This window comes from Seriola lalandi, unplaced genomic scaffold (assembly GCF_002814215.2).
Source record: "Seriola lalandi dorsalis isolate HSWRI2012SDOR001 ecotype SW California unplaced genomic scaffold, Sedor1 jcf7180002054864, whole genome shotgun sequence".
In the NCBI taxonomy this organism is placed as follows: domain Eukaryota; kingdom Metazoa; phylum Chordata; class Actinopteri; order Carangiformes; family Carangidae; genus Seriola; species Seriola lalandi.
Genome location: NW_019525417.1, coordinates 1,334,439 through 1,353,735, shown reverse-complemented (window position 1 = coordinate 1,353,735; position 19,297 = coordinate 1,334,439). Strand labels below are relative to the sequence as shown.

Genomic DNA, 19,297 nt, shown 5'->3' with positions numbered 1-19,297 from the left:
GGGGTGGGGGTGAATTTACAGCTACTGCTGAAAAATGAGCTGTATAAAAGCTTTCCCTGCCATCTTGCTGTACCGTCCTATTGATTAAGGTGTTACAGGGGCCAAGTGGAAGGGTTTATTTGAGTGTTTTGATGTGTTTATGATGCGCAGCAGACAAAGGGCCAGGTCTAATGGGGCCACAGAGGGCTGCCAGCACTAAAACAAACCCTCATTTCACAGTGAATGATGGGCCTGCTTGTGTACAAGCCGCCATCATTCAGTTAGGATGCACCTCGGCTCAATGCTCATAGCAGATTTGGTCTGGGTCGGGGCCAAACACCAGTGGGACGCCGCTCTCCCCCTCTCTGTCTCACAGACACACACTTAACAAGCCACTGTATCATTGTTTGTTTGTGTAGCTGCAGTGCTGGAATCTAATCAGAGAGAAATTACATGTCTGCTTTGTGTTTAATAAGAGCCAAGGGTGATTCTCCTCCAGCTATTTTAAATCAGTAACAGCCTGCACAATAAAGGTGACGTTTGAGACTCCAAACATCCATGCCCTGACTACAAATCCCACTCTCCTGGCTGCAACAGTAACCAAGTGGTAATGTTCAGGAGAGCTCTTTGATACCAGTATCCACCTCTGCACCTCACCTTTGATGTTTTCTCTCTCTTTCTTTTTTTCTCTTTCTTTCCTTCTCTCTCTCCTCCAACTATCCTCCTGGGTCTCAGCGGTATCTCAGAGCCCAGACAACGTGCACCATAAGCTCTTCATCACGATGAGCTCCCGCAAACCTTTCTCTCCCCCGATGTTGATGTAACCAGAGAAAGGGAGCGAACTAAGAGAAAGAGACGAGAGAATGAAACGCAGAGACAAAGGAGAGTGTGTAGAAAGAAAGTGAAAGGGGTGGGGGGCTGTTGTTCCGCAGGCCAAAGGCCTGGTGGTTGCGCTGGTGCATGCCTGATACAAATTGCTGGGGCTTTAAAGCTGTAATTATGGTAATAGGCCCAATTGCAGTGTAGTGAAGCTCTAAAGTGCTTCCATGTGTGTGCCATGCCCCAGAGACCCCGGGTGAGCAGAGAGCGGTGGAGCTCACACCGGCCTCCCCCAGTAACCTGCAAAGCAACCAAACTGCACCAGGAATCATGTCAAAACAAAGACTAATAGGCAGCAAGTCCTCCAAGCTGTGTCTGCTTTGCGCTTTATGTAAACCACAATGGAAGAAAATTAAACAAATGACATGTTCTTTCCCGCATACGCACAACAAAGCAGAGCGTCTGGAAGTTTGTGGTGAACCTTAATTGTACTTTTACGGCATCTGCAATCTTAGTTTTTCAGCATGAGAAATAAGGTTGAGGAAGGTGAACGCTTTTCACCCACTCGATTCAAATATTCCAATCCCGTCTTGCTTTGTATAAATGTGATTTGAGGAGTACAGTCATAGGGTGTAGTAGGAATCTATAACTGATGACAAAGTGATGAGCAACTCTGTAAACCTGTCTGCACAAGTGAAACAAATACCTTGTGCAGTATTCCTGCTTTATGAAGCAAAAAGCCATTTTTTATTTGAGATTCCATGTTGATCAGTTTCCTGCCTTCTGTGATATAATCTAGATTTCAAACTAAAGAGAGAATTCATCCTGGATCCCGGATTTGATGCAGCTCTATCCTCCACAAATGGACCACAACTCTTTGACCAGAAAAGCCGATTTAGAGAATTAGAAAACACAACTTAAGGATGAGGCTGGTGGCGTTTCGTTATTGTCCACATATTCCATGAAAATACCTAAATCAATAGTGGATTAGTCCGTCTCTCAACACATCACAATGTCCCCAGTCTGTGGCTTCAAAGCCTGTTAGTTCTTACTGAAGATATAAATCTTAAAAATCTCTCCTAAGACTAGAAAGTCTCCTAAATAAATTGGGCGTTTTTAGCAAATGTCACTCAAACAGGAGTAAACAGTGAACATTTGGAGACCATTTGCAGCTGCCGGTTTAGTGCACCAGTGAGTATTTAGGACAGTAGGACAGAGGCGGGAGTGAGTCCAAATAAAGTTAATAAAGACAAATGTCACTCAGTTCAATAGTGTCACTCTGTGATGTGTTTTAATAGTTTGATAGAGGAATAAGGAATAGACAATTGGAAAAACATAGATTATTACCAGCTTTTTATAAGTTTTGCTATTGCTACATATCGAACATTAGCATTAACAGCTGTTAACTTTCCTGTCAAGAACAAATGTTGCTAGTTGAGCATCAAACTTCATTCCTTTACTTGCCAAGAGCTGTCTACAGCAGTGGAAAGCAATGCCAATGTTAAATCTTGTCTCTCTCGCATCTTTTCTTCTACTGAAGTTAGCATGCTAACCAGGTAGCCCCAGCCCGTCTCCTCACTTTCCAATAGCAACTGACTGTAGCCTCCAATCTCCCCTGAAGACGAAGCGCTGCTCAGAGAGCGAATCATAGCCTCTTGTCTTGTAAACCTTGGCTGAAGCTCTTTTCAAGCGGAAACCACCCCCACCCTCTCCCGACAAGAAACCACGTTCGGCAGCAAAGAAAAACTTACACAATAAACCCTTTAAACAAATGATAGGCAATTGCAGAGTATCTGGGACGAATAGAGTGTATTGCTGGTAAAGATGTGCAGTGCACAGCATTAGTGCCACAGATACAGTCCGTATCCTTCACTGTGTGTGTGGTGTTTGGGTGGACAAGTGTGGGGTTTGTGTTTTTAGGGGAAAGTGTTTTAACATCTGTGTTTTTGACTTGACTTGTGTTATTGTCATCCACCTTTTTGTCCAAGAAATTCAAGTAAACCCACCCCCTCCTGAAGGAATGTATAAAACATCAAACTGTCTCAGTTTTGATTAAGACCCACACAGGTTAGAACTGGTCTCTTTCTATTTAAATGTATCCTATGAAAGAGCTATATATCTAAGAAAGGCTATTTATTATAACCTCAGCACTGTTCCTACACAGGTGCCAGAAATTTAGCTCTTACTCCTCTTCTACAAGGGCACCAACATCTTTTCTAAACTAAAGCCAAGACATTTGGTTTGAGCTCATCACTATTCTTCCATATGCTCCTGTCAAGCCTTGAAACTATATTTAGTGCGATTCCCCAGGAGAGGTGATTGGCAGACAGTCGGGGAATGACGGCGCTCAGTGGCTGGCCAGGCTGTGATGTCAGAGTGAGTCAGGGAGCCGAGGGGAATATCGGAGCCCTGGCTCTGCTCTGACGTCTCAGAGTCCACAGGTGGGCCTGATCCCAGATAGGATATGTAACGCCAGTCCAGAGCTGAGACAAAACAAAAGTGTTGAGTTTAAAATTAGTTCATTCCTCATACTGCTGGCAATCACATGAGAAAACAGAGTGGAATATGTCAGGACTTGTTGTGTCTACCGTGTCGTTGTTTAGCTGTCCAGCTGCCCGGTGGACAAGTTTTCCTCTCTTCACTTTTCTCCCTCTCCGTCATTGGGTTTTGATGAGCTTTGGATCATATTTAATATTGTTGTGTGAGTAATGCTAAGTAGTTGCCTGGAGCGGGCCTGTGGCTTGGGTTTCAGCAGATGGTGATAGATAGCTGTGTCGAGATGGAAAGAGCACACTGAAGGGCAGGACAACAACCTCTGACTAATGTCTCCACGTTTATTTGGAGCATTTACACCAGTCGCTGCTTACACAAACACACTTGGATTCTCTATCTCTCACATATACACACTCTTTGTGTCTTACACACACACACACACACCAGCCATGCACAGCTAACCCCTCACAGAGCGTCTTTTGGAAACACCCGATCTGGGCGCATTCTGAAACGTGGAGATGCGTGAATGGTTGGGATGTTTGGGAGATCCATGACATGCTTGGTACCTTGTAAAGCTTTGCAGTCGACAAAAGTGATGCACAAGCATTAAGTCCATTTGTGACCCAAATCTTATACTGACAGGGAAAGAGCAGCAGTCAAGCAGCCAGAAATAGAGGCAATCTAGGACAGTATAATCCACTTGGCAATAAACCTGATTCTGATTTCTGATATCTGATAAAGAAACGGACATTGGCACAGTAGGGGGACATAGGGCAAAAAAAAAAAAAAAAAAGACTTCTTGCCTATAAATGCTAATGTCATGCTAACGTGACAATGCTAACATGCCACTGTTTGTACAGTTTTGACCATAAGTCTGTGTTTCACGTCTTATGCTGACATTTGCTAATTAGTGCTAATCACAAAGTCCAGCTGAGGCTGATGGGAAAAGTCATTAGCTCTGGAGCTTTTTGGTCACAAACCAAACTGAAATGTTGATTTGATTATCAGCTAATTGAAAATTTAGAGGATGGGTTCAGGATTTTTCCCATGTACAACAGTGATGTGTCCATATGTATGAGAGAATAGGTCTTGTTTGCTGTGACTATTCCTCCTCTCCACATCGGCCCCGAGGCTTTTGATCGGGAACGTGACTACGCTGTGAAACGGGGGGACTAAATGCGGAGCCCTCAGTCTGTGTGACAGTGCACTCCAGAGTTCAGCTGAGGCTGAAATGCAGCTTCATCACTCCCACTGAGATAGATCGAGTTGATATTTCATAGTGGTCACATGTATCGAGGGTCTGGATGACAACAAGAGAAAATGCTGGATTGACATTGAGATGTCATACACACACAAATATGATCCAAACACACAGTGCGGCAGGTGTGAAAAAATATTCCAGCTTTCAAATTTGCAAAATACAAATTCATTTCCTAGTTCAGCTTGACAGGTAAAGGCTGGTTAACAGCAACAAACCTACACACAACTGCTCTCCATCTGCTGCAGCTCCACAGGAAACTTCTGTCCCTGGAAACAGAGAGGGAAATTTGTACTAAATAGACTGTAACCTTGAACCAAATCTAATGGAAGTCCATCCAATAGTTGTTGAGACATTTCTCTCTGAACCAAAACTGTGACCTCATTTCGATGCAAGAGCAGGAGTCAGGGGATGACCAACGTCTTCAGGATTCACCGTCTTTGGACCACAAAAGTTTGTACAAAGTTTTGTGCCAGTCCGTCTAGATTGTGTTGAGATATTTTACTGGACGTGTGAAATCTGTGAGCTGCTGGGATCAGCAAAGTCAGCAGGATTGATTATCTGGGCAGCGAAAATGTCCATATAAAATCTCATGGCAGTCGACTGTAGTTTGTAGCTGCTGAGATGTTTCAATCTGGACCGGAGTGACGGACCAACAGAGCAGGAGAATACTTCCAATATTTCAAAAGGCTTGTAAAAGTTAAAACGGACAGAAACAGGAGTAGAACACACAAACCCACACAGATGATGAATGCAGACAGACATTTTGTGTGCGTAGACAGTTTTACGTACTTTCTCTTCACTTGCTCACACACACACACACACACACACACACACACACACACACACACACACACACACACACACACACACACAGAAAGGCACACAAACACACAATACTCTTCATCCATTACATCTGGCTTGGATGGGTCCAGACCATGTGAGCTCGGGGGCGTTTTGGCAGACGGAAGGTGTTGGTAGGCAAGTACACGGTGAGAAAGAGAGACGGGGAGAGAAATGGGAAAATAAAAAGAGAGAGAGAGAGAGAGAGAGAGACACGAAAATGCATATGAACAGACGGCACAAAGTGAGCACGTGTCTGAGAAGTGGATGACGCAGCAAGAAAAGGAGACGGAGGAGAAATCCCCGAACAACTGAGCCAGCTGAGGGGGCCGTCGCTGGACGGGGAGACTGAGAGAAATGGATGGATGGACAGCACAGTGACATGTGTGGATGTCATCTGGCCATCAGTCATGCACGGAGAGAGAGAAAGAGAGAGAGGCGGGTGGGAGCTCCAGGGAGCCCTCAGGGTGGGGGCTTGAAGCCTAATCCTAAAAACAGCTGTGTGTAGTGTGTGTGTGTTTGGGGGCGGGGGGTGTTCTTGGGAGATGGGTGCTCTCTCATGTCCCATCACATCCTCTGACCCCTGCAACGTCAACAGCTTGTTGTTGGGGCTCAGTCGCTCTAACTTGGATCCATCTCCCTCTTTATAGAGGAGGCTTCATGTTTGGCCCCCTCCCATGGACCCTGTGCCCCCGAGCGCGAGCTGGCCCTGCTTCCGAGAAGTTGCCGTAAATCACTCGCAGATACTTTCGATCAGCGGAGCGATACATGATAGAGTCTGCGCTGCCCTCAGCTCTGTTCACAGCATTTCTTAATAAAAACTTTGGGGAAGAATTTTCCAAGTACAAAAAAAAAAAAAAAAACTACTTCTACTTCGTCCTGTAGCGCTTCCTTGAAATGAAGTTCGGGTGTGTGCATGTGGTAAAGCTGAGAAATTCCCAACATGCCGTGAAAAATGTAACGCACTGTATGTGGTAGATACAGTGGGATTAGGCTTAATTCACTGGAGAGGATTGTGCTGTGGGAAAAATAACATGCTTCCACATTCAGCTTTATTCCTGTTGTGCTATTAATCTTCTTTCGTGTCACCTCTTGTGTGGACATATTTGTTTTCTCTTTGTGCTTAGCGAGGACTACACTGAGATGTGTATGATTGGAAGTAGCACTCGTCCTTGCACAGAGCTTCTCTGCTTGTTTTTACACCGGCAGTGGAAATAAACTCTTAATATGCTCGGCTTTAGAGTGTAGATTTTGAGGGTTTGTTGCTACATTTTTCAACTGGGGACTTTTAGAAAGTTTAGTCTTTCCTGATATGTGTTAAAACAAGCCTGAGCTCTTAAACCACAAGAAGCCGAGGCGTTATCTTCTGCAAGCTGTTCTGAAGTCACTGAAACTGATCAAATCCATGTCTCTTATTTTCCCTTTATTTTGTTACTGTTTTTGGGGGAATTTTGCCTTTATTTTGGTAGTGGACAGTTAACAGGAAACAAGTCCGGAGAGAGAACAGAAATTGAATTGAAACCTGGACACTGCATGACATTCAATGTATATGGTATGCTTTTTAACCAATAGGGCAAAAGGATGGCCGAGATTTGTGTGTTTTTTTTTTTGGTTAAGTCATTAAGTGTGTTTCCTCCTGTTTTTATGCACAGTTTCAATTTGCACCCAGAACAACTTGAGTGGAAATGTCAAAGATTAGAAAAAAGAAAACAACATATTGCAAAAACGTCCTCACACTTGGCTGAGGTGGAAAAGTCGGTGTATTGATAAAAGCAAACGTCTGGTGAATCGATCGCAGTGTACATGAAGCATGTGAGTGCCGAACAGCACTCCAAAACCCAAAGCTGTTCTGTTTCCAGTCATATAAAATCAGCAGATCCTCACATTTTAGAAGCTGGAAGCAGCTTAAATGATTTTTCAGTTGTTATCTATAATCAAAATGGCTGGTGATTCATTATCCCTAAATCAATAGATCAATCAACCAAATAATAAATAAATAATATTTTCTTGCAGAGGGCTACTGTAGAGGTTGCTTGGTAAAATTGCAAGTTCTCGCAAATATTACTGCACTTACATTTCTCTGAACTATTTAAAACTCTTAATTTAAAACATGTCTTCTTCTTTCCTTCTTTTTCCACAGTCTGTTTGCAGGCAGCATACCGAGGATGACCTTCATCAGCGTTGGCGGTTTCATCTTCCTGGGAACCTATGAAAAGGTCCGCCGCACTTTGCTATAGCACCACATCCTCTCGTGACCGTCCTGAGCCCAGACCTGGTGCCAGAGAGTGGCAGGGATAGCATCTCCAGGAAGTAGCACCCTGAGGGCCCCCCTGCACTTCCATGCTGCAGGGCCCCCGAGAAGCAAGGATCACCTGGTGCTCGGGGAGAAGAGCCGTCCACAAGCTTGATCCCATTACCCAGCATTCCTGCTCATCGCTGCCCTGCAGATTGAGTGTAACAGCCGCCGTCCCACTTGTTGAGCAGCACCAGTGGCTCGGCGAAACGGAGCCACACAAGACAAGACGAGCAGTGAAGCATCTTTACTGTTTAATGTGTGTGTGAATGAACGAGTTATGGTTTTTAAAGACTGTCTCTTCTTTTACTTTGAGTGAGGTGTGGTGATTCCTTTGGTTCCCTGTGGGCTGCCTTCTCTACATTGTTTCATGATTATTTTAGTGTTTTATCCATATTTTCTTCTCTCCATTAAGCCAAGCCACCTGTGTTAAAGGTCCACTGGGGAGACACAGTAATATCTCAGCATTGTTACATTCCCGCTGGAGCACAACTGAGCTCATCCATCTGCAAGAGCTTTAAATTCATACTTAAGATGCCTCCAACAATAAACCACTTTGTTAAATTAACAAGGCCTTTGTTTTATTAAGAGCCCCCAGGTGTCCTGCACCAGCCTCTCTCTTACAGTTTGGGGTATATCTGCCGTCTTTATTGTGAAATATTGTTATTAGTTGATTGGAAAAGATCAATTAAGATGGCGACTTTTTTGTAAGGACACTTCCTTAATCTCAAACCTGTAAAAATGCAGGTTTATTCAAAGTTACAATGATCCAGATTCAGATACTGTTGTTGATTTCCAGTAGAGCAACGAGAGAACCTACAGTAAGGGATGTTGTTATCACAAAAAGTTATACGTTCATGGTCAAGAATTAACTTTAAACTGTAGTCTGAGAGATGAGATCGATAAAGCTACCGCCAGCTGTCGGCTAACTTAGCTTAGCATAGACATTGAAAACGGGGAAACAGCTAACCTGGCTCTTTCTGAAGCTCCCTTATTATCACAGTGACCTTCAAGAAGTAAGTTTTTCCTAAAAACAAATAGTCTCATACATAACCCCTGTGTTTATGTATGCATTAAACAATGGCTTAATATTTAGCAGATATAAACGAGAGTGACATCGATCGTCTCGTGTAACTAAAGTAAATAAGTGTATTGTCCAAAATGTACAAATATTCCATAAAGAACAGGGTTAGAATGAAAAATCACTGATACTATGAAGCAGAGTAAACGAGTAAAAGTGTCTGTTAAGCAGCTGGTGAAACTATTAAATGTGCTGTTTAATTGTAACAGGTCCTAGGTTTGTCAGATTGTAATTAAATGAATAAAAATCTGTTTTATTGTAGTTTAAGTATAAATATCATTTGCATACACTTATTATTTATTCAACAGCCAATACTGTATTTGAGACCATTTCTAAAATTGGGGAAATGATTGAAGTCATACAGATTAGTTACTCTTTACTGGGAGAAGCTCGTATATTGTTAAAGAAGCGTGTAATTCTTAAAGGATCAGTTCACTAAAACTATAAAAAAAAAAAGCATACCATCCCACTTACACTTAATGGCATCGAGCCATGCACATGGTTCAGATTTTGTTTGCCAAGGTTGTAGGATACAGTATCTGCCACCGAGGCCTAAAACTAAATCTATCAAGGACAGGCAAGTTTGTTGTGACGTGTTAACTGACCATTAAAGTAAGAAGTTATGATGCTACATGAACTACAGATGTAATTACAGCTGCACTTACACAGGAAACGATAGGATTCTGTGGGGAAAAGAAAGATGATTAATAATTGTGTAAGTGCACTGGTCTGTTGTGCAGCAGAGGCTGGAATTAAATGTATTATGATGCAGTGAATTACTGGATTTCTTTAATTCATTTAATGGTTAGTATGTGTAAGAGGATTCCTTTTGCACCAGCTGAATCCCACTGGTCTCCACTTTCCATGCATGTTCCTAACTAGAGTTATTCAAGATAACTTATTACAAGATGAACAAATTACTCCTCTACGTCAGACGGAAGAAGGATCATCTTAATGACATATGCAGGAATATTTAGCCTCAGTATCAGTGTTTTCCCTTCTCTTTTCCAGTGAATCACCTCAGTGTTGTCCTTCAGCAGTCAGTACAGAGGTACGCTGAAGACTTGGTAAATCCTGGTGGGGGCAGAGGGAGACGGATGGCCTCACAGGTGGGAGTGTTTGTCATGCTGCTTGTCACTAGGCTGTTGGACAACAATGGTCGGTGTGTGATTGGTGGAGGCCATGGCCGGGGGCATGTCAATCATCCGGTGACAAACATCCATCTGGAATGCACATTCTGGCCAGCCACTGACCCTCAGTCAGCCCTGACTCAATAGCAAATATTTTAAACAGCCCACAGAAGGAAAAAATATGCCTGCTGTCTTTGGAGCTTCAGGGAGCCAGGAGACATTCCTGGTTGGAAGATTAGCTCTGTGTTTGTGTGTGTGTGTGTGTATGTGTGTGTGTGTGTGTGTTAGTGGTCCAGGCGCAAGCTACTTGACTGCTTTGAAGATCAAGGTCTCTGGGTTTCATGTCCTTGTGCATGCTCCATTTGAATTGATGACTTCTCCATAACCACTGTGACATGTGAGCAGCGCTAAATGCTAACTCAGCTGTTTGTGATACAGTTGTCACACAAAACATCCTTTCAAATGTTGATTCAGGCGGAGACACAGAAGAAACACTTGGAATAATAGCAAAATGTGATTTTTATTAGACACTTCAATGCCATGTTAGACACTTCACTGTTTGCAGCTTTGACAATGGTACAACGGTTTGGGACAGTTTGTTTCAATAAATTACTCAGAACACGACCTGCACCCGACTCCCTCTTGTCCGTTTTACCTACTACACTGGAATTGATTTTCCACCAGGGCTCTCTGATTGGTCTTGCTGGAAAATCATCTCTGATAGGTGCTATCAGGTGTAACCAGAGGAGGTTGTCCTCCAGCTTACCTTGATAAGGCCACTGGTTAACAGAACATAGTTCAGACAAGGGCACAGTGGGGGAAACACATTAGACACTGTAACTACTCTGAGTGATTTCAGAGCCAGGGTATGCAGGGACTGTGACAGGTCGGGGAGCGTCTAACTGCATTATTCCTCCAAGTTTGGTTAGAGCACATTTCACAAGCTTTCCCACTGTTCACAGCATCGAGCCGCACCTTTAGTTACCTCAAGCATGAAACATTATTCACCTGTAGTGATGCTGAGAAAGTTTACTGTTACAATGTGGTGGTGGTGTGACAGAGGTGGAATACTGGCCATTTGCTTCTGAATGCACATCATCGCTGGATCTTGAGGCATATTACAGCAGTAACATCATGACACAATACAACATCATTCTCCCTGATTCTCCATCTTTTTTTCTTATAAATCCAAAGCATAAGAATTATTTCATTAAGCATTGGGCCAATAACATGTCAGTGCCTGAGCGCACATATAACTGGAGATTTCATGACAGCTGTCCTGTGTCCACACTAAGAGATCATTACTAGCTTTTACAGCTTCATAAGATACAACTACAGCTCCAAATTACAGCTGACGGCTGATGTTTGTCCACATTTGGTTGCAAACTTGTGCCAAAGTCACTTTCCTGGACAGACAAAGAACCTAAGAGAAGAAGAATTTCTCCCAACGAACTCAGAGCAGCTTTGCAGTAACATTTATATTGTGAAACAGGTGGAAGAGCCTTAATGTGACAGTATGTACTGTCAACTTTACCGTGTCAAAATAAGTGGAATGTCTCCTCGTGCAGAGGAGGTTCCTGCATTCCTATTGGCAGATATCATGTACACAATCGGCTTGTTTATGAAGTGAGTATAAAAGTGCTTTAACTGACCGCCCACAAATATCCCACCTTGAACTATCTGACGTACCAAAATAATTTACATCAAAGCTCTTCCTTCATACAATAACAAGTGTGAATTGTGTTTCTGTAAGGCCATGGTTGGCAGCGTTTGTCAAAAAAAAGAAAGAAAAATTCAAGTGCAATCAAGTGTTTTGTTTTGTTTGCTAAAAAGAGTGTACCAGTATCTCTGACAAAGGTCTCTTGATATATGCTATTACAAGTTGAGTTTTCTTTGATCATGCAATAAGGCACCGCAGCTGAATGTTGGTAAAAGCTGAAAAGACAGTTTTTTTTTTGAAGAAAAATAAAAATACCATCACTCCTTTCTTTGTCATGCACATAAATTCAAATACTCTTTTGTAAAAGTTATATAATATATAATATAAGAAAACTCTTATGTACAGTCAAATGTCCAAAGGTATATTTCTCTTTTTTGCCCCTGCACATACATACACTGTACAAGATTCCCTACATTTACATGCTTCAAATGCAAGTCACATTTTTTGGAGCTAGAATTTTTATTGGTCACCTCCCAAGGGAAGGTTTTAACTATGTACAGCTCATACGCTCAGATGGGACGCCACCCACACAAGCTCCACCTTCAAACTCCGGATGTCCCCTGCGTTTTTTCCCCTCCCGGCGCTCCAAGTCAGTCGACATCCAGGAGGCTCAGGATCGATTGCCTCGATATGAGGTAGCAGTTTATTTCCCAGTGCAAAAAAAAAAAAAAAGAGAAAGTCCACTCATCTATTGCGAGTCCACATTTTGGGCTGGATGCAGCGACTGCTAGTCGCTGGCTCTCCTTAGGGGGGTGCTCTCATTCTGAGAGGCTCTGAGGGTGTGTCCATTGGACAACAGAGTCTGTCTGAGCTCAGGCTCACAGTCAGTGTCGGAGAGGCCGTGGCTCGTCACGCCGGCCAGCTTCACCGGCTTGTGGAAGGACTCTTCCTGTGCTGGCGAGCACGCCAGCGTCTGTCCCGCTCTGCTCGCTGATGAACACAGAACAGAAGGAGGTGGAGTCAGAAACAGGCAAAGTCAATGATGTGACATGTATGTAGACAAATATACATTTCGCTATAGGATACAGAGGCAGTGGAATGTGTGTACAGGGCTGCGTTGACATGTGGAGGTGAGAATTAGTATTTGAAGGCCAATTCCTGTGGTATTACTCCTCGCAAAAGAAGCTGAATCCCAGAACAGGCCCTGACGTGCAACTGCAGGAGTTTGGCAGCACAGAGAACTCAGTGGTGCTTTGCAGTGGTTTTAGAGACATATCCCGAGGGGCTCTGGGCATGCAACTATGATACACTGTCAAATGCTGGTAGGAGCCAATCTATCAACAATCAGGTTCAAAGAAATTTGTCTTGATAAGAGTTCCTCATATGCTGATAGTTTCGCATGGAATCACCTGATAGAAAAACTAAGATTTAGGATTTATTACTTTATTACTGTTTTTGTTTATGGGATAAAGCTGTTGGCGTTTGATCTCTCTCTTATCGTCTCACCTTTTCTATCCTGTTGGTTCCCTTGTAATGTATTGTGGTTTTTTGGAAATGTGGATCCCTGAATGTCCTTCCGGATCCCGTTGGGTGTCCCGTTGCAGAGCAGGGTTGTGTGTGACGCTGGTTCGTGATGCTCCCCTGGGTGAAAGTGAGAGTAAGGCGGGGGAACAGAGTGCTGCTGATACTCCATGCCTCCAACAGGGCCGAAGCTGTGTGTCAAGTAGTCGGGATCTTTGGAGTAGCTGCTGCTGTTCTCCATACAATCTGTACACACTACTGCACCGTCATAACCTGCAGGCAGAGAGAGGGAGAGAGAAAATAAATGAATCGGAGGCAGAAAATCAACAACTGTATATCAACACTGTGGTTTGGGTGTCTGCAGTAATTATCTCTGATGCAGAGCAGGCCTTCACAGACAACAGTCCTCCTTTCACCATTATGCAACACACCAACTTCGCTCATGGGAAGTGGGAGAAACTGCTGGGGAGCACAAACATTTGGAAGACCGAGCAGAGATTCAACTGTCAGCTACCTGTGGTGTCTACGATGTGTCCGTTGGGCTGAGGTCCACCGCCGGCCTCCACGCGGATACACACATCCTGCCGCTCGGACAGAGTGCCCTGGGAGGAGAGGTAACTGGGCACATCTGGAGGAACTATGGTCTCATCTGGGAAAGAGACAAAAAGATTGGAACACATGACATTACAACCAGGGCTGCTGATCAAAATGTATTATTTATGTAACTATTTTGAATGTCGATTCTTCTTTCAAGTCATTTTAAAGATTCACAGCTTTACCTTGTGTAAAATGTTTTCCCTTCTATGATATTGATAATGAATTGAATATTGTGGGTTCTTATATTGTGGATTTTTACCCTTTATAACCACACAGAACCGATCGAAGCTCACCTGTGTTGGTGACACTGCACTCCTCACTCTTCTTCCTTGTCTGGTAGATGATGCACACCCACACCAGTGATGTTACCACGATACTCGTCACCACGGCGATGACGATGATCCCTATAGTGACCGTGCTGGGGCCCGGCGGTGAGGTGCAGAGGCTTCTGCGCTGCGTCACCACTAGCTGGCTGTGAGCGCGCTCTGTGCCCAGTGTGTTGGACATGAGGCAGGTGTAGCGACCGGCGTCCTCCAGCGAGGCGGATCCGATGACCAGCAGCTGGTTCCCCGGGGTGAAGTGGTGTCTGTCGGAGGGGCGCAGGGGCTGGTCGTTGCGCAGCCAAGTGATGCGGGGTGGTGGACTGCCCAGGGCCTTGCACTGTAGAGCCACCGTGTCCCCGACTACTACGCTGCGATCCTCCAGGTCCTGGGCTAGATGGGGGGTTTCTGTAGCAGGACAGGAGAGATATAGTTCTCATCTAAAGCTTGGAGACTGCAGGATCCCTGAGGTCTCTGTTTTTTTCATTATTCTATTGTTATTCTATGGCATCAAAGTTTTAGATTTCTGTTCTCAGGTTTCTGCTTTGTTCACAGTCTCTGTTACAGACTGTGGGACCATGGTGATTTAGCTAGATAGCCTGAGCACAAAGTGATGTTCTGTGTTTGATATCCACCGACTGAAAGCTCATCTCATAATGACAGTCTCATCTAACAACCATATTTATGCATCTGAGGTCAGATCTGTAATGCTGACAAATTCATCTATTTTAATTTTGACATTATGACACACCAACAAGATATGTCTCGGGACGGATTCCTCTTCAAAACCATGTTTTCACTGTTTCCCTGGCAACTTCACATTCTGCTGAATGGAGCACGTTGAGCTATGTGTGTGTGTGTGTGTGTGTGTGTGTGTGTGTGTGTGTGTGTGTGTGTGTGTGTGTAGGTAGGCCTCTCCTCTCAGTCTGAGCACTTCCCCTCACAGTGGGACATACACAGATTAAGAGATCTCACTTAACCCACTTCAGTCGCCCTTCACTCTTCTATCAATACTTTCTCCCTCTCCATCAATCCCCCTCTCTCTACCACCCTCCTGCCATCTTTCTTTTCTCTAAATCCCACTTTCCTACCTTCCCCCACACACACTCCAACCATTCCAGGTCTTCTTTGGCTCCCATTTTTCTCCCCCGCCACTCTTTTCCAGACAGGGGCCCCTCAACTCCAGTCACCCACCCCCCCTACCCCTCTGTCTCTCAAACCCAAACATCACAGATTCTGTGCAGAGGCAAAGTCTCTTATATTCTACATTGTTGAGTGGATTAGCACTCGGCTTGAACTGCTGTGCGGTCTAACAAGTTGCACAAAATGCAAATTTGTGGCTGAAATACCAACTACACCAGTCTGCTCATGTTAAACATAGACACTGTTGCTTGTGAGCTCTTTAGGGGAAATTTCAGGCTTGTAATAAAGCAAAGATCCCCCCCCCCCCCCCCCCCCCACACACACACACACTTTTTTTTTAGCTCTGTCCAACAAGGGACTGCTATGCTCAGTTCAAAGACAAAGGACAAAGATGATCTATGTGCTGAGATGGTTATAGGAGAGCAGCTCCGTTTTGTTTGATTTAACAGTGTAAAACAGCCAATAAACTGGGAGCATTCAGGCCTGCAGTGAAGCAGCCATGACTGTCCCTCCCACCAAGAGAGGATAGGGGGGTGGGAATGCCTAACAAACACCCCTCTATGAGTCCCTCTTGCTCCCCCACCATCCCCCTTTGACCCCCAACTGTGACCTCTGGCCCCTGACCTGCAGCAAGGCCGCAGCTGCCGAAAAAAGAAAAATATAAAGCCGCTCATTCTGCAGCCTCGGACTGACCAATTCCCAACTGAGCGCAGAGCTATTTACAAGTGTACAACTCATTTTTAGGGTTGTGGGAATATGATCAACACTATGTCACACTGAACACGAGTCAAAAACGGGACAATATTAGCTCACATAAATTACAAGATAGAAATATCGCAGCTCTTACCAAGCACAGTGAGGGTGGCGTTGGCAGAAATTGTGCCCGCTGTGTTTTTAGCAGTGCAGCTGTACACGCCCATGTCTTCCGGCTTGACATCCATGATGAAGAACACGTCGTCATCAGGCATGACGTGCATTCGCCGCTCACGGGCTGCAGGGAAGTCTGTGCCTCCGTCCTTCTGCCAGGCGATCTGAGGTGCCGGGTGGCCCTCAGCAGCACACTCCAGCCTGGCTTTGTGGCCCGTCCTGATGGTGCTGTCCTTGGGAGTCTTCACAAAGGATGGAAGAACTGTGGATGAAAAAGACACCAATTCCATCAGTATGGGTTGACCAAAACAGCACCTTTATATATTCCAAGGAAGTCGACTATCCACTTTGTTCATTTGTTCAGATTTCCTAATTGACAGTCATACAGTTTTACACTTTGACACCTGTGAGCAGCTCTGCTAGGAGTCTTGGGTACAGAACCTTGACAGCAGTTGTTGAGGATTACAGATCATTACTCATTCACTTCTTCCAACTACATTTTTCCAGCTGGTGCTGACATTCAAACCAGGGAACTTCCGGTCAGAAACCAATGTCTCTGACCTCTATGGGAAACATGATTCTGTCAGAAGTGAGAGTAAAGAACAAGCTAGAGGTCTGATGCAGACTTCGGCAGGGAACCAAGCTTTAGATAAATACTCTCCATTTGCAAGAAAGCAGAATGACTGAGTGCAGAGGAGGTGGCCCCTGTTGACGCTGACATGCACCTAAATCAATTTGTTCCGAATACCATCCTGGAGGAGATGGAGGCTGAGTGAGAGAGAGAAGACTTTATTCAAGCGAAAGAGAAGAACTCAGCATGGCCACTTATCTCAATCGTGCCTCTGTCAAACCGGACAATTGAAACTCTGGTCAGTATAATATAAACAGGCATTTTATTTTGCAGAAATGATGTGATCACACACGTCAACACAGATGCTGGAGTGGCATGTGTTTTTCTATCTATCTTGTCTTGACAGATGATCTTTTATTTTCCTCACATTTTAATTACTATCACACTTTTTACAACCACAATGACTCAACTCTTCCTTTAATAGAGTAATAATATCATCAGTCTTAACTAAGAGGCTAATACATTTGTCCTTCACTGAACATCTGGTGAACAATTTCAGCCCAACAACAACAACCTACCATTGACGATGAGGCGGGCTTTGCTGGAGTAGGTGGAGCCAAAGTGGTTGGTGATGATGCACTGGTAACGGCCCTCGTGTGCGAAGGTGACATGCCGCAGGTGCAGGATAGTGGTGTACTCCATCACGCCTCCATTTGCAGCAGGCGCATCAGACGTTGTGCCTTGGTGGTGAGCTTGTACGTGAGCGTAGTTCTCTGTCTCAGCGTGTCGAAGCAGTTCCTGATCCTTGCGCCATGCAAAGGTCATGGGGGATGAGCTGCTGCTCGCGGCCGTACAGGTGAGACGCACATCGCTACCAAGGACTGTCACTGTGGTTTCTGGTTGTGCTGTGATCTGGGGCTTGGGAAGGTCGTCTGAAGGTGATTGATGGCAAAGCAGAAGTGGAAGGTACCGGATGGGGAAAAAGAAGAAAAGAAGCCCAGAGTAAGGACAGCTGAGTGATAAATCATGCATCAAGCATAAATCATGTGTGGTCCAATGTCAAACATCACAAATGTCTCTCAGTGGGTGTCTGCTTGCTATGCATACATGGATGACAACGAGGAAAATAAAACACACATATGAATCCATTAGCGGATTGCAAATGCAGAGCTTAACAAAAACACCACACAAACAAATATGTGTGAGTATGTAAATAACAGAAGAGCGCCAAGCTGTCAATGTGGCCCATCTGTGCCTCCAGCGCCTCTTGCTCAACACACCCGCCCACATAAACACAGATTATACACACACACACAACTCACCACACACAAAGCTGCTGGACGGGGCCTGGAAGATGGTGGTGCCCTTGAGGCTCTCCGGGTGAGCACAAGTGGCATTGACACCGGCCTGCAAACCACGTGTCACCAGCCAGTCAGGCAGCCACTGGAGCTGGCAGTCACACAGGAAGCTGTCGCTCTGAATGAAACTGTGGAGGAGAAGAGAGGAGGGAGGAGAGGAGAGGAGAGGAGTAAGTGCATGTGGTATATATCACATCTGTTGCATCTGTAACTGAATATGTGTTTCTGAATGCGCATGTATGCCAAAAGCAGTGTGGGAGTGTGTTTCTATCTCAGTTGAGGCGTGTGAGTGTATATCTGCTGCTGGCTGCTTCTCCATGTGGGTTTGTGCACATAAATCATGTGTGTTTGTGTGAATCCATCAATATAACTCACAGGGTTTTGAGGTTCTTCATCTTACTGAAGGCATCGGGCTGGATGGAACGAATGGCATTCTCGCCCAAGTTCCTGTTGGGACATTACATTGCATTGCATTACACGTTACAGCCATACCTGTATATGGACTTCCATTAGCAAGGATCACACACTCTTTAACCAAGGTGGACATATCTGGGTCTGTATCTCTGAGCCTACATGTCAGCTTTTCAATCACTCCCTGCATTGCACTCATTGGACAAAGGCCTGTGAAAGAGCTTATAGGAATTCCATTTCTTCTACGGAGCTCACCATATGCTCAATAACTTTGTTCCTGTGTGGACGCAGGAAAAAAAGGCCAAAGATTGTGCTAGGCTAACGAGAGAGAAGCAGCTGGGCGCTTGCAAAAGCCCCTGTCTTCTCCTTTTACAAAGACGCTATTAAATTGCTAGCGGCCTCCTCTCTGCCAGCTACTTTTGGCAACCCCCCGCTCCCTCCACACACACTCCACCCTCTCTCCCTAACACTCACTCACTCTCTCTTTCTCCCTGGCCGAGAGGATTGTGGAATACTCACAGGTGTTCCAGGGTCTCCAGGCCAGAGAAGGCTTTCTTGGCCACCGACTTGATCTTGTTTCCAAACAGAGTCCTGCCGTTTCCAAACATGAAGGGTGTCGATAGATGAAGAGAGAGAAAGAGAGAGAGAAAGAGAGAGAAAGGGAGAGGGGAAGAAGGGGGTGAGAGAGGGGGTGAAAAGAGAGGGAGAGACGCACAATTAGCAAGGCTGAATCTGATAAGATTGAGGGGATTGAGGTACTGGAAATCTGAACTGCATGGAGATTAGCCAGGAGGAAGGGTGAGGGAGAGTAGATGGGGTTGAGTTGGGTGGAGGGGGTGGGGTGGGGCTGCCTGGGCTCTGCGCTGCTCTTCAAAGACCACTTTTATCTTTATTAGAATTTAATAGAATGACCAGGGGGTGCTGGGTGCTCTGTGTGTGTGTGTGTGTGTGTG

General features: G+C 44.9%; 2 protein-coding genes across 2 annotated transcripts in view; one reads left to right on the top strand and one right to left on the bottom strand.

Annotated features, from left to right (window-relative positions):
• The window catches only part of slc25a26 (solute carrier family 25 member 26), a 53,599-nt gene extending 45,343 nt beyond the window's left edge, over positions 1-8,256 (top strand). The window contains exon 10 of the mRNA XM_023427989.2: positions 7,533-8,256. Coding sequence (XP_023283757.1) covers positions 7,533-7,629 — 97 coding nt within the window. The 3' untranslated portion in view covers positions 7,630-8,256. The remainder of the gene's footprint in view (positions 1-7,532) is intronic.
• A 2,141-nt stretch (positions 8,257-10,397) lies between these two features.
• Positions 10,398-19,297, bottom strand: part of lrig1 (leucine-rich repeats and immunoglobulin-like domains 1) — a 37,286-nt gene continuing 28,386 nt past the window's right edge. Inside the window, exons 10-18 of the mRNA XM_023427988.2 lie at positions 18,864-18,935; positions 18,309-18,380; positions 17,898-18,061; positions 17,154-17,507; positions 15,985-16,266; positions 13,968-14,402; positions 13,592-13,726; positions 13,063-13,350; positions 10,398-12,546 (exon numbers count right to left, since the gene is read on the bottom strand). Coding sequence (XP_023283756.1) covers positions 12,344-12,546; positions 13,063-13,350; positions 13,592-13,726; positions 13,968-14,402; positions 15,985-16,266; positions 17,154-17,507; positions 17,898-18,061; positions 18,309-18,380; positions 18,864-18,935 — 2,005 coding nt within the window. The 3' untranslated portion in view covers positions 10,398-12,343. The remainder of the gene's footprint in view (positions 12,547-13,062; positions 13,351-13,591; positions 13,727-13,967; positions 14,403-15,984; positions 16,267-17,153; positions 17,508-17,897; positions 18,062-18,308; positions 18,381-18,863; positions 18,936-19,297) is intronic.